The sequence below is a fragment of the Geotrypetes seraphini genome, chromosome 10 (genome assembly GCF_902459505.1).
Source record: "Geotrypetes seraphini chromosome 10, aGeoSer1.1, whole genome shotgun sequence".
In the NCBI taxonomy this organism is placed as follows: domain Eukaryota; kingdom Metazoa; phylum Chordata; class Amphibia; order Gymnophiona; family Dermophiidae; genus Geotrypetes; species Geotrypetes seraphini.
In genome coordinates this window covers 94,905,203-94,919,570 of record NC_047093.1, presented here as the reverse complement: position 1 = coordinate 94,919,570, position 14,368 = coordinate 94,905,203, and the positions used below count along the sequence as shown (strand labels likewise).

Genomic DNA, 14,368 nt, shown 5'->3' with positions numbered 1-14,368 from the left:
CTAAAGTGCAGGGAATTAACCTTAAATAGACGTTATGTTGTTATTATTCCTTTTTCTAGACGTTTCACTGAGATAAAGCTAATCAGCTGAGATGGCTCTGTAAATATATACTTAAATGATAAATATCTAACTACACATTTACATGGATATCTCAAAAAGAAAATACCCCCTATTTGAGTCACTCCAGGCTTAAGAATTAAAAATTCTTTCCTTCTTTTCTGAGTCTCTCTAGAGACATCAGGAAAAATCTGAATATGCTGCCCCAGGAAGTCTTTGGATCTATTTTTGAAGAAAAGTTTTAATATCCAATCTTTGTCTGGAGCCAAAGCGACAGACAACAAGAGAGTAGCTGGAACAGCCAGTTCCCTATCTGATTGTTCCAGTATTGCCGAAATGTCCATTGACCTCTCCCGGGGTTCCTCAATTTTCCCTTCTTCTTTGGATATGGGCTTAGCAGGTAGGTAATACACTCTTGTAATGTAATGTAATGTAATTTATTTCTTATATACCGCTACATCCGTTAGGTTCTAAGCGGTTTACAGAAAATATACATTAAGATTAGAAATAAGAAAGGTACTTGAAAAATTCCCTTACTGTCCCGAAGGCTCACAATCTAACTAAAGTACCTGGAGGGTAATAGAGAAGTGAAAAGTAGAGTTAGAGGAAAAATAAAAATAAAATAAACATTTTAACAAGACAGCATTGATCTAAATATTTTGGAAGGTAGAAGAGAGGAGAGAAAGGAATAGAAGCATGATGAAGTGATGAAGTGGAGCAAGTAAGTGTAGGAGGAGCGATTGATGTTTCCAGAAAGGGCTTCTTCAGGGAAGTGACTTGGCCGACAGTCCCAGGATGCCTATGTCTCCTCCCCTGAGATGTTCTCCCATCCATGCATTCCCTCCCAGACACACTGCCCGTGCCCCAGCCGCTCCAAGGAGGCTGCCCCAGATGAGGCCCACGGTGAATGCAGGATTCTCTCCTCTGCGGGAAAGCCGCCCGGAGCCGACAGTCTTGTAAGAGGAGGTAAGGAGTTTTCAGGAATTTCCAAAATTTCCATAAAATATCTTTTCACCATTTCTCTAGGAGAAGTTGACAGGATTCTTGGAAAATTTATAAATCTCAAATTATTTATACGACCATTATTCTCCTGCACTTCCAACTTCTTCCTGAGTAATATATTATCTTTAACCAACATATCTTGATTTTGTTTCAGTAAGATTAACTCCTTATTTGTATTTTGTGTCTCAGTTTTAAATTGTAACATATCCTGCTTTAAAACTTTTATTTCTTCCTTTTGTTCTTTTAATTCTTTATCCAAACTTTTTATTTGAGGATTTAAGGAATTCCCCAAATTCACTACCAAGTCCCATAATGCTTCGAGTGTGACTGTAGGAGGTTTTGTAGGTGAAAAAAGTTGTAATGGTGTAGTATCTAAATGTTCAGAAATTAGCTTTACCTCAGTGTGGTCTTGTATTCCTCCAACCTCTGTTGTTGTCCCGGTCGCAAGTCCCGTTGTCATATTCAGCGAGCCCTCCATACTAGCCTCTGTGGACAAAGAACTAGCCACCTCCTCAGGTGGATTCTGGTCCCGTGGAGAGCTAGTAGCTTGCGGCGTGGGTTGGAGGGGTGGCGTCCTAACGTCGGGGCTAAGAGTGACTTCATGCTCAGGGGAGCCCACCGTACTACTCTCCGGGGGTATCCCCAATGAGCTAGCACCCGACCCTTCTTGTTCCCGTTGTAGGCGTCGGAGAAAATCATCAATAGTAACCACTGGAGTTAAGGGTCGCCGGGAGGCTCCTCCGGCGTTCCTTCCTCGTCTTTTTGGCATTATTAAGAAAAAGAAGAAAAGAGAAAAACTTCAACGCCGTCCTCACTGCAGCAGTTAAGGAATATATACTTCTTGGATCCAATAATAGGGAGCAGGATCTGATCCGGATCTAAATAATCCATATGAATTTCCCACTACCGGCTCCCGGTCTCCACGTGGCTCCTAAGGGGCTCCCAAGGGGCCTTGCGTGCCCCTTAGGGCACGCCCCTTCGGCCACGCCCTGCGGCCGCGCGGCTGCGGCCGCAACCACAGCAGCGGCTGCTTTAAGTAATATCGGAGACGGACCCGGTGACGTCAGGGGTCCGTCTCTGCTAGTGCCTGCATGCACCGCCAGCCAGCCAGGAGGAAAGGAAAAGCCGCCGCCGTTCACTCCGGGGTCAGCACGGGACACCCCACAACTCCACTCCGGGCCAGTAAGCTGCTCCCAGCACAGTCACAGCAGCGGCTGCTTTAAGTAATATCGGAGACGGACCCGATGACGTCAGGGGTCCGTCTCTGCTAGTGCCTGCATGCACCGCCAGCCAGCCAGGAGGAAAGGAAAAGCCGCCGCCGTTCACTCCGGGGTCAGCACGGGACACCCCACAACTCCACTCCGGTCCAGTAAGCTGCTCCCAGCACAGTCACAGCAGCGGCTGCTTTAAGTAATATCGGAGACGGACCCGGTGACGTCAGGGGTCCGTCTCTGCTAGTGCCTGCATGCACCGCCAGCCAGCCAGGAGGAAAGGAAAAGCCGCCGCCGTTCACTCCGGGGTCAGCACGGGACACCCCACAACTCCACTCCGGTCCAGTAAGCTGCTCCCAGCACAGTCACAGCAGCGGCTGCTTTAAGTAATATCGGAGACGGACCCGGTGACGTCAGGGGTCCGTCTCTGCTAGTGCCTGCATGCACCGCCAGCCAGCCAGGAGGAAAGGAAAAGCCGCCGCCGTTCACTCCGGGGTCAGCACGGGACACCCCACAACTCCACTCCGGTCCAGTAAGCTGCTCCCCCACTTACATTTGTAATAATAAGAAACAGACTAAGATTGTCTCTTTTTTTCAGAAAGAATGATTAAACCATGAGAAAACAATGGTTTAATCATTCTTTCTGAAAAAAAGAGACAGTCTTGGTCTGTTTCTTATTATTATAAATGTAAGTGGAGAAAGCACTCTCAACGCTGGCTTCACCACTTGACATACTTGGTCATTTTTCCACAGCAAATGACTTCAACTGCATTATCAGATGCCTGACATCCTCTTCTTTTGGAGTCTCTGCAATTTCTGTGTCATCCTCACTTGCTTCTTCCACTTCAGCTGCTTCATGCACTTTTACGCTGGTCTGTGCTTCAGTCAATATCGCTTGGAGAATTGCTTTTGGTTCAGGTTCATTACAGGTTGCCACCTCATCATCCATTGCAACAAAATCTTCAAATCTACTCCTTCAAATTCTGCCATGGGAGAAGGGTTGTCTCTGATGAGGCCAAAACATCGAGTTCTTGGGTTGTGACGAATCCAACTTTCTTGAAACACTTCTGTATCATTTCTGGCTGATCTGTATTCCAAGCAGAACTGATCCAGAGGACAGCATCCAGAGTGTTAACTGAAGCAGCGGATGAAGATCCACTGCAGGAGCTCGGCTCGGTAGTGCTTTTTTAATGTTTTGATGATGCCTTGGTCAAAAGGTTGGATTTTTGAGGTTGTGTTTAGAGGCAGAAATTTCAGTGTCACGTTTGTGAGATGATTCACTTGCAAGTTGGCCAGGACAGTTGTCTTCTGTCAGTAGAATAGACCATTTTTTCTTCTTCATTTCTTGGTCGATACCTCTTTCCATTCCTCAAGTAGGGCACCAGTCATCCATACACATTGTTTGATCTCCAAGTGACGGGAGGTCTTCGGGCTTCAGGTTCTTGAATGTGCATGGCTTTGCCGATTTACCAATCACCAAGGGCTTTAGTTTCTCTCCAGTTGAGCTAGCACAAACCAGAACTGTGAAACGTTCTTTAGAAAGTTTTTTGCTCTTACATTTTTCACCCTTTATGATGAGGGTCCTGTCAGGCTTCACCTTGAAAAAGAGTCCACACTCGCCAGCATTAACAATGTCATCATCTTTGAAGCCTCTGGCGAAGTCCGGGAAGTTTTTAATGAACTCTTTCACAACTTTTACTACTACTGCTGTTAATTATTTCTATAGTGCTACTAAACACACCATGTTTATTATACTGTCAAAGCTGAACAGATTTGTAGATTGGGGAGTCTTCCCATATCACTCCTTATATATTTCTATATAGTGCTATTGCCTGCTTTGATATAAACTGAAGGGGGCAGCAGAGCCCTCTGGAAAAGAAGGAGGAGTTGAAAACCTGGAATGGATTCCTTCTGCATGGGAAAAATAGCCTACTATCCAGAATGACACACTTGTCTAGTAGAATAGATATTAGCAAGATAAAAACCCATTGGATTCTCTAGCTTTCTCTTCAAAGCAGCTCAAATATTAGACCAAATTTTCTTACATGCAACACACACTGACAAGCATATAACAGCAAATCATAAAATTCAAATGGCACATGTAAAACTACAAAGCCTTTTGATAAGTAAAATCTCACCAAGTATAAAATCCACAATACACAGGTATTACTGGAACTTTTCACAAATATGTCATCCAGTCTAAACTATAATTTAAGGATTGCACAAGTTCTTTTGATTCCTATCTCACTGTCTATAAAACCAAAAACACAAATCCTTTTGATAAGTAAAATCTCACCAGATATAAAACCCACAGTATTACTGGAACTTTTCACCAGTGTGTCATCCAGCTAAATCCACAATTTAAGGGTTTCACAAGGTCTTTTGATTCCTATCTCACTCTGTCTATACTCAATCATCAATCAAAACTACACAAGGACATTTGAGTGTAAATACCTTCTCACCTTGTCTATGCAACATATAATCATACCTAGTACACAGTGCATACAAGAAAAAATTAAATTCTACTTACCCAGCTGAAAATCTTTTTGAGGAACCGAGACGAGCCCCCAAAATATAAGGATTAGCCCCCAAAATGTAAGGATTTGGAGGGGTAATGTTGAAGCAAATAAGCCCCAATGATATAATGTGGCGGCCTTACAATCCACCAGGCCTCAGGTTCGATACCCTCATTGAAGATTCAGTAGGAAGTAAAATCAAATGACAAGTACAGCCCGAAGTGAGTACATAAAGAATATAATGTGCAGAAATAGGCTTAATATTACAGAAAAGAAAGATTTATAAAGATACATCAAGCATATGTTGGGTTACAATTGTACAGAAAGAAATAGAAATAAGCTTTACAGAGACTGCTTGTGTGTGTGCCAGGAGAGAGAGGACAGTTTACCTGCATTATAGAGTCCAGAGGAAAGAGAGAGGGGGGGAGGGGGTGATGGTCCAGGCTTCAGGTTCCAGAGAGAGAGTGGGGAGTTCTAACCTCCCATATTTATAAGTTTGAGGCTTGTTCTAAAAATAGAATCTATTGAAGTTAAGTACCCCTATCTTTTGTAAACTGTTTGAAACAACGGTGAATAAGGTGAGTGGGGTGTGAGAGACTAGAGAAGAAAAGAGGGAGAAACTGTCCCTCACAGACTGGAGTTGAATGTAATTTCCAGTATCACTCTGACAATGGTTTCTGATTAACCCTAACTATCTGTGTTAGACCATGCAGCTGGGCTTACTGTATATCTTAAGCACAAACATAACACCTCTTCGTACCTCAGGGTTGTATCAAAGTCTTTTGTTACTTTATTCTGAGGCTGCTAGCCCATCTGCACTGACATGCCCTAAGGTCAGATATGAATGATATGATCTCCCATAGACTTTTGCTGACATTGGTAAGGCCACCAGAAAATGTTGACAGCTAAGGCTGGGCTGACACTAATCTTTTTATCAGGAAACAAAACTGAATTTCAAACAACACAGCATTAGTACAGCTCTGCCAATTAATTTCTTTTCTTTCTTGTCTGAATATGTAGGACAGTACCGACCTGCTGCTTTTGTTGAGAATGCTATCCCTGGGGCAGGGAGCTTGGGACATGATTGACAGCCAGGTCTTCAGAGAACCTAAACTGGTACGTTAAATGCAACAAACTTGGTCTGTTGGGAAATGGGCAGAAAACTGTACTTGACAAACTGTTGTTGAAAACCTTATCTATTATCTGACCATATTTTGTTAGACTAGGCTAAATTAATTACAGTCCCAGATGATAAAACCAATTGGATAAGATTTAGGGTATAAATAATTGTTTCTGAACTTAGGTAAGGTATCAATATGTGACTCCTACACCTCCCCATATAGAAGGTAATTCTATAAATAAGGCGCTAACATTTCTTTGAGACAAGCAGGCCACATCATCTCACAACTGGCTTTAAGCCTTTGGAAGGACAATGAAGTAACACTCCTACAGTGACATCATCCGACAGAGCCTGGAGAGAACAGCATCCCATTGTGCATATGCAGGTGCCTTCCCCCCTGTCTCCCCCCCCCCATGGGCAAGCACAGGACCAGCCATCTTTGATTTTTCATGGAGAAGAGAGGTTGCTGTTTTGATCTCTACTCAGCGCGTTTTCATTTTTGTTCTGGTGCCTTCTCTGCGGATTATTTTTTATTTGCCTATTTTTCCTCATTATTTTCATTTTTTTACTCCCTTTGAGGGAAACCCAATGGATCCTAACTTTACAGTGGTCTCAGGCCAGAAGGAACCTGTTAGTTGGTCATCCACATCACTCCTGATTTAGTTCAGTTGCTTCTCTGGTGGTCCATTTGCTCCAATTTGACCCTGAAACTACTATTCCAATTTCTTCCACATCAGAAGGTTGTAATCGCAGATGCATCCATCCTGGGGTGGGGGGACTATGTAGATGAACTTCACACCCAGGAGATTTGGCCTGCCCAAAAGGCCTTGGTGCACATCAACTTCCTGAGCTCCAGGGGATTTGGGACATTCTAGAGGCTTTCAAAGATCAGCTAATCCAAATTATCCTGGTTCAAACAGTGTTATATGAACATGGAGGTGGGTATGGGATCTTACCCCTTGTGTCAGGAAGTGGTCTGAATGTGGACATAGGCCACCAGGTTCCAGGATGGTGCTCTGGGCCACATATTGGCAGGGAAACAGAACTGGAAGACTGACTAGGGCCATGCAGCCACACAAGTGGTTTCTCAACATGGGTGTTATCCACACGATCTGAGAGTGGAGCATTCCCTTATTGGATCTTTTTGCTCTTGTAAAGCATCTCAACAACAAACTCCCTCAGTACTGCTCCAGATTCAGATCAAACAGCAGGCTAGTTGCATATGCCTTTATCTTCCTTTAGGGACTGGATTTTTTGTATGCATATCCTTCTGTTCCTCTGATAGGGAAGTCTCTCCTATAGCTCAAGCAAGACAAAGGCACCATGATCCTCATTGCCCCATTCTGGCCGAGGCTGGCGTGATTTCCTCTTCATCTGGCGTTATCCTCCAAAGAACTGTGGAGACTGGAGTTTTCCAGTCTTTAACACTCAGAATGGCTGTCATGGCCTGGTTTTTGAGAGTCTAGAATTTGCCTCCTTGAACCTTCCAAAGGTGTCTCTAGAGCAGGGGTGTCAAAGTCCCTCCTCGAGGGCCGTAATCCAGTCGGGTTTTCAGGATTTCCCCAATGAATATGCATTGAAAGCAGTGCATGCACATAGATCTCATGCATATTCATTGGGGAAATCCTGAAAACCCGACTGGATTCCGGCCCTCGAGGACCGACTTTGACACCTGTGCTCTAGAGTCTTGCTGGTTTCTAGGAAAGATACCATCAATATGAGTTATTTATTTAAGTGGAGAGGTTTACGGTCTGGTATTAGTTCAAGGCCCTAGATCCTTTCACTTGCCCTACACAAATACTGCTTGAGTACCTCCTGCTTTTTGGGAGTCTAGTTTTGAAAACAACTCTGTAAGGGTACACCTCAGTGCAATCAATGCTTTTCATCTTCATTTGGGAGGTAAGCCCATTTCTGTACAGCCTCTAGTTGTTTGCCTCATGCAAAGTCACCTATCAAACCTCCTACTGTGTCATGGGACATCAATATCATCCTGACCCAGCTGATGAAAGCCGCTTTTGAGCCACTTGATTCCTGTCATCTGAAGCAATGACCTGAAAGGTCTTGTATTTGGTGGTGGTCACTTCCTCTTATAGGGTCAGTAGGGAGCTTCAGGCCCTCATAGTGGATCCACCTTACATGAAGTTTCATCATAACCGAGTAGTTCTCTGCACTCATTCCACCGTAAAGTGGTATCTGAGTTCCATGTTAACTAGTCGGTCATTCTGCCAACATTATTCTTCAAACTGCCTGCCCATCCTGACGAAACTGCACTGCACATGTTGGATTGCAAGCAAGTCTTAGCCTTCTACCTGGAGCAGACTAAACCTCACAGACGATCAGCTCAGCTTTTTATTTCTTTTGATTCCAACAAGATAGGGGTAGCCATCAGCAAATGCACTTTGTCCAATTGACTAGCAGACTGTAATTTGTTCGCTTATGCTCGAGCTGGGCTGACACTTGATGGTCATGTTACAGTTCACAATTTCAGAGCTATGGCTGCCTCAGTAGCTCACCTGAGGTTGCCCTTTATCAAAAAGATCTACAGAGTCATAGTTTGGTCTACAGCAGTAGTTCTCAACCTTGTCCTGGAGGACCATCAGTCAGTCAGGTATTCATGGAAGCCCTAATGAATATGCATGGAGCAGATTTGCATGCCTGTCACCTCCATTCTAGATAAATCTATCTCATGCATATTCATTAGGGCTAACCCAAAAACCTGACTGGCTGGTGGTCCTCCAGGACAGGGTTGGGAACCACTGGTCTACAGTCCACACAGTCACATCTCACTACTGCCTCAAGCAAGATACCCAATGTAACATGTAGTTTGGTCAGACAGTCCAACTCCACCCTCCTAGGCCTTTTTTTTTCCTGTTCCAGGCTGCACCTTCACAACCAGTTTGTTTTGTTTTCAGGTTGATTGATTGTTTAGGCCTATTGTCCTAGCATTATTGTTTTCAGTGAGCCTAGTAGCTAGGGATTGTTTGTGAGCTAATATAGCCTGCTTGTTCTTGGAGAAAGCAAAGTTAGTTGCCTGTAGCAGATATTCTCTGAGGACAGCAGGCCAATCATTTTCACAAACCCTCCCTCCTCCAATTGGAGTTGTTTTCTCCAGCTATATCTTTATAGTGCTGGTCCTGTGCTCGTACACTAGGCGGGAAGGCACCCACGCATGCATAGTAGGATGCTGCCAAAGGTCTCTTAGAGACAGTGCACTGGTCTGCGTCCACATTGGACTCATTAGATGACATCACCCTGTTGTGAGAATAATTGGCCTGCTGTCCTCTGAGAATACCTGCTACAGGTAAGTAACTTCACTTTACATGCCAAATGTAAATTATTAGAATATCGACATATATGCTCATATGAAATAAATGCTGACAATCCACTTAAGCGCTATTCTGTAAATGTACTCTTATCTTAAATAGTGTGTATTTCATAATTGAGAGTACACATGGATAGGATTCAAATTTAACACATTTAACTTACAGCTCTAAGACTAGCGCAGGTTTTTACACCTAGCTACATATTTACATTTAGACCCATTTATGCTAGTATTCTATAACAGAAAAGACTATAACAAAAATAACTGTTAGTATTAGGCTCCTAATAGGTGCACTCTTATAGAATGCCCTCATATTACATACTCTTCCTTATATAGATGCCAAATTATGTTCTCAATTAAGCTGTTTGTCAGTTTTCTTCAGCTTGATATGGTGGATATTGCTCTTTATGATTCCATCAGTAATGCACAAAAAGAACATTATATCTAAAAGTAAAATCATAATTCCTAGGAGAGAAAGGAATCTAGCTGCATAGATTTTACTAATAACACCAGCTAGTTAAAGCAGTGATTTGGAACATTAACCAATGGATTTAATTCTTTTCATCTACATAAAGGAGCCTGAGTTGATCACCAGATTCTTGCCACTGCTTCTATCATTTGTGGTGGATGACTATACATACAGTGTGGACCAGAAATTGCCAACAGAAGAAAAGATTACAGTTGCATATCCCAATACCCTGCCAGAGGTCTTTACCAAGTATGTTAAAAAAAAAAATCTATAAGGAGGTACAGTTCAAAATGATATCCAAGTAATTTTACAATGTTGATGAATTGCTGCTACATGACTAATGATGGAAGTTGTTTTCACTGAGATACAATTAAGCTGCTTCTTAATTTTAGCATCTGATTATTAATCATATCTCTAAAAAAAAAGTCTGTCCTCATTACACTGAAATGACAAAGGTGGTATGTTATAAATTAACCAATTTGAGGCATGAGCTTTTGAGGACCAAAGTCCACTTGGCCCATCACCTACAGTTCCTTGCTGAAACCAATAAAACATATCAAGGATCTACAACCCATCCTGGACAATGATGGCACTGTCTCACAGATGGCACTCCTGTCCTGGCATGCCAAGAGCTCCTAACCTTAAATATTCACCACCAACTAAAAACTGTTCAACCATGACAATCAGGAGCTAGAACCTGCCAGAAACCTGGATATCAACGCTGTCATATTCAACCAGGTAATACTATGACAGAATCCAACAACATCAACTACAGAATACGGGGCTCATTCACCTGTTCTTTCTTCAATACTCCTCTGCTGTCTGCATAGGACAAACAAGTCAATCCCTAAGAAAAATTATAAAAAAACACAAATATAACCTTAGTAATGGCAGCATCCCAAAACCAGTAGGAGTACATTTCAGCTTTTCAGAGTATACACCAGGAGACCTTGAGGTTGTCATACTCCTACAAAGAATGAGACGGTGACTGTTACCCGCTGGTAGCTGCGGGTAACCCACCAAAATGGGGGGGGAGGGACTGGTTGCCACAGGTACAGGGACAAGGCCAGTCACCACCACGTGGAGCAGTGAATGGCCTTGTCTCTGCAGTTAAGTATTTTGCGCGCATTGCCTCACTTATCACCCCGTGCAGTCCAGCCCCCTCCCTCCCAATCGCCACGATTTGGGCATCTCCCTCCCTTCTCACCTTTGCTGGTGATTTTCAGTTTTCTCTCTCCGAGCCTTTTCTCAAGTCACATGCGGCTGCCTGAAACTTCTCCTCTGATGTAACCGGAAACAGGAAGTTGCGTCAGAGGAGAAGTTTCAGGGCAGCTGCACGCAACTTGAGAACAGGCTCGGGCCGCTCGGAGACAGAAAAATAAAAATCTTCAGCAAAGGTGAGGGGAAGGAGGAAGGGAGATGCCCAGACCGCAATGATCGGGAAGAAGGGAGGTGGCTGGACCGTGTGATCGCGAGGGGTAATAAGTAAGGCAATGCGTGCATGGAAGTGGGTGGGAGAGAGAAAGGGGAACACGCTGGAAGGAAGTAGAGAGAGATGAGGGGAGGGAGGAAGCGGATGCTGCATGTTTGTGGGGATGGGAGAGAGTAGAACAGACGCTGAAGGGAAGTGGGGAGGAGAGAGAGGGGAGCACCTGCTGGATTGGGGAGACAGATACTAGATCTGAGGGGATGAAAGGAGGAGAAAGATGCTAAAAACCACCTGGGGGAGGGAAGGAGATGGGTGTCAGATCAATGGGGGGGTGTGGAGGGAGAGATGGAAGGGAGAGGTGGACAGTTTCTGGTAGAGGCCATAGAAACAGAGCAGATGCCATATGGAAGAGGGAGAGAGAAGGCAGACAGTGGATGGATGGAAAGCAGAAACCAGGCAACAAAGGTAGAAGAAAATGTCTTTTTCTTTTCTTTTTTGCTTTAGGATAAAGTAGTATTGTAATTGTGTTGATAAACAAAGCCCTGCCAGCTGAAGATCTCTTCCTCTAGTTTGGCAACCAGAACTTTGATTTATAAAACGACAATTGTCCAGAATACTGTTTCTTTTTATACTTTAATAAAATAAGTTCAGTATAAATCTATTTGAGGTTTGTGTGGATGAGATCAGATGGTTTGCGGGGACGGGGTGGAGACAGGGACAAATTTTTTCCCCATGTCATTCTCTATTACAAAGGAACTTCAGAGGGACACTACTAATTCTGCAGTTTTACACTGAACTCCTTAAAAAGTATAAAACCATCACCCTAGGTCTGAATAGGGACTGGAACTTAACTGTCCTGAGATCATCCTGTCTTTATTTTTTCTCACTCAATACAGTTTGTCATTTAACTTATTATGCTGCTGTAATCACTTCTTTTCTGAAGTCTTCTGTATTCCATCCATCCCTCCCCTGTACATTTTCATGTATATTTACCCACCTTCCTACATTTGATAAAGTCGATTCTGATCCTTAAAATGGATGCCTCAAATTAGTTAGCCTGTAAGATACCACCTACCTCTGATATTGATTCAAAAAAACATGCAGTAGGGCCACGTACCAGTGGCTGAACATGTGGCTTTATACTATGAGACTAACAGGAAAATACTCCAAAGAGAAGTAGTAAACTAATGATATGCAAATTCAAAGAATGCAGAATTCTCTTGCTAATCAAGGAAAGCCTGCCCGATGCATACAAAGGTTCTGCAGTAAGGGTATCTTCACTCTATGTATACATAGCGCTGAAAAAAACAAAAGTGCCAGTGCACATGTTCTGTACGTAAATATTAGCTTCACAAAAGTTCTTGCACATAAAAGTTTTGCAAGTTGATATTTATACAGAGTACAACATTCTGGTTCTTGCACAGATGTGTCCTTTCACTTTTGTTTTCTTCAGAAGTTTGCACAGAGCTGTTATGGTGGCAGAAAAATGGCATTAAATCCTTCCATCTAACCCTTCTATGCTGCCTCAGACCACATTTCTCACATTGTTTGAGCTTGTAAAATCTCCTGTTTACATTAAGATGGAATACCTACTGGACTCATTACTATGCATTTTCATTTACTGTATGCCATTGTCTTCTGCACAAGTTAACTGTCATGGCAAAACCCTTTATCATGTAGCCAGTAATGTGTGTGCAGAAGACTTATAAACTGTGCACTTCTGCCTATAGCATCTTTCTGCATTAGCCCCTTTATCATTTTTAATGTACCAAAGTAATAAAGCTAGTCTTTTTAAAGTTCTAATCACGCTGAGTTACAGAATGCTCTGAATTCTTTTAAACCCCAAATTCCATTTTCTATCTTAGAAGTATTTTCTAAGTATACTCTCTTTCATCGAGAAATAACTGAGCTCATTTCTCTGCCACAATAGATTCCTGCAGGAGAACCGGGTAGCCTGTGAAGTTGGACTCTACTATGTGCTTCACATTACAAAGCAGAGGAACAAGAATGCTCTTCTTCGACTACTTCCAGCACTGGGTAAGCTGTAGGCTTCTTGTTTATGCTTTGTTTTATTAAATTTTTGGTAGGACTGTAAAGAAGTGTTACAAGCACAGGTAGTCCCTGAGTTGCAGACACCCAAGTTAAGTTTGACTTGTACTTAAGAACGCGGTTGCGGCTTCATTTTATTTCACTGAGCAATATTTCCAGTAGCATAGACTCCTACACTTCTCCTGCAGCAATCTGGACCAAGGCTTCACACATTGTAGGTTGGTCTAGATTTATTGCCAGTATTTGTTTTCTGCAATCCTTGCTGGTTATGTTGTTGGAGTGGAACTGTGCTCCTGCTGTCTCTCCTGTTATCTCTGGTAGAAGAGTATTGGAAGAAAGCACTAGTAAGATTAACCTAGTATGTGTTTATGCTTGGATTTTGCAGTGGAAACATACAACGAGGCAGCGTTCTCAGATATCTTCTTGCATCTGCTAACCAGTAACCTCACGCTGCTGTCTGATGAGTTTGGTCTGGAGGAGTTCTGCTCCAGCTTATTTGATGACTTCTTTCTTGCTGCGTCTACGAGGTAGGTTCTATCTGTTCACACTGGTTTATTTCCAAAGCAATCCTTCATGTTTTTTTGGTGAAAACAGAAAAAAAATCTACTTCTGTTCTCAAGGATTAAATCTATATTTTAACTTAGGTGAGTAAATTGCAAATTAGAAAAGAATTAAGAGATTCCGGAACTTGGCTGCATAGCAGATGGTGGTGTAGTTGCTGTGCTTCTCCCTGAAGGCCTCTATTGATTCATTTTTTTTTTTTTTTAGTTTTAAGAGATTATTTCTTCTCCAAAAGTTCAGATTTGGATATCATGTCATCTGGGAAACAAATCAAATTAGATTTTACAGCATCTGGGTTCAAAAAAATGCTTGAAAGCTGACCCACCTACTCCTTCAAAGATACCACTGCCTAAAGATTCCATGGAAATCCTTGAGCAATTAATGATGAATATGAAAGGCATTAAGGAACTGCTGCAAGACAAAACAAAACAGCTACAGGACAACTCAGCGAAGCTGACAGCAGTTCAAGAGGAGTTGACAACCTTAGCTGCTCAAGTACAAGTTTCTAATACCCGATTGGAAACGTTAGAACAGCAACTAAATCTGTTTTAATTCAAAGTCAGTCACCTCACAGGGCAATATTGCATCCACCAAGGAATTGGAAGACATGAGCAACAGGGGGCAGGAGGAAA

At 42.8% G+C, this 14,368-nt stretch overlaps 1 protein-coding gene across 1 annotated transcript in view; it reads left to right on the top strand.

Annotated features, from left to right (window-relative positions):
* Window positions 1–14,368, top strand: part of NELFB (negative elongation factor complex member B) — a 139,623-nt gene that overhangs the window by 84,987 nt on the left and 40,268 nt on the right. The window contains exons 8-11 of the mRNA XM_033961919.1: window positions 5,807–5,902; window positions 9,804–9,946; window positions 13,057–13,163; window positions 13,561–13,702. Coding sequence (XP_033817810.1) covers window positions 5,807–5,902; window positions 9,804–9,946; window positions 13,057–13,163; window positions 13,561–13,702 — 488 coding nt within the window. The remainder of the gene's footprint in view (window positions 1–5,806; window positions 5,903–9,803; window positions 9,947–13,056; window positions 13,164–13,560; window positions 13,703–14,368) is intronic.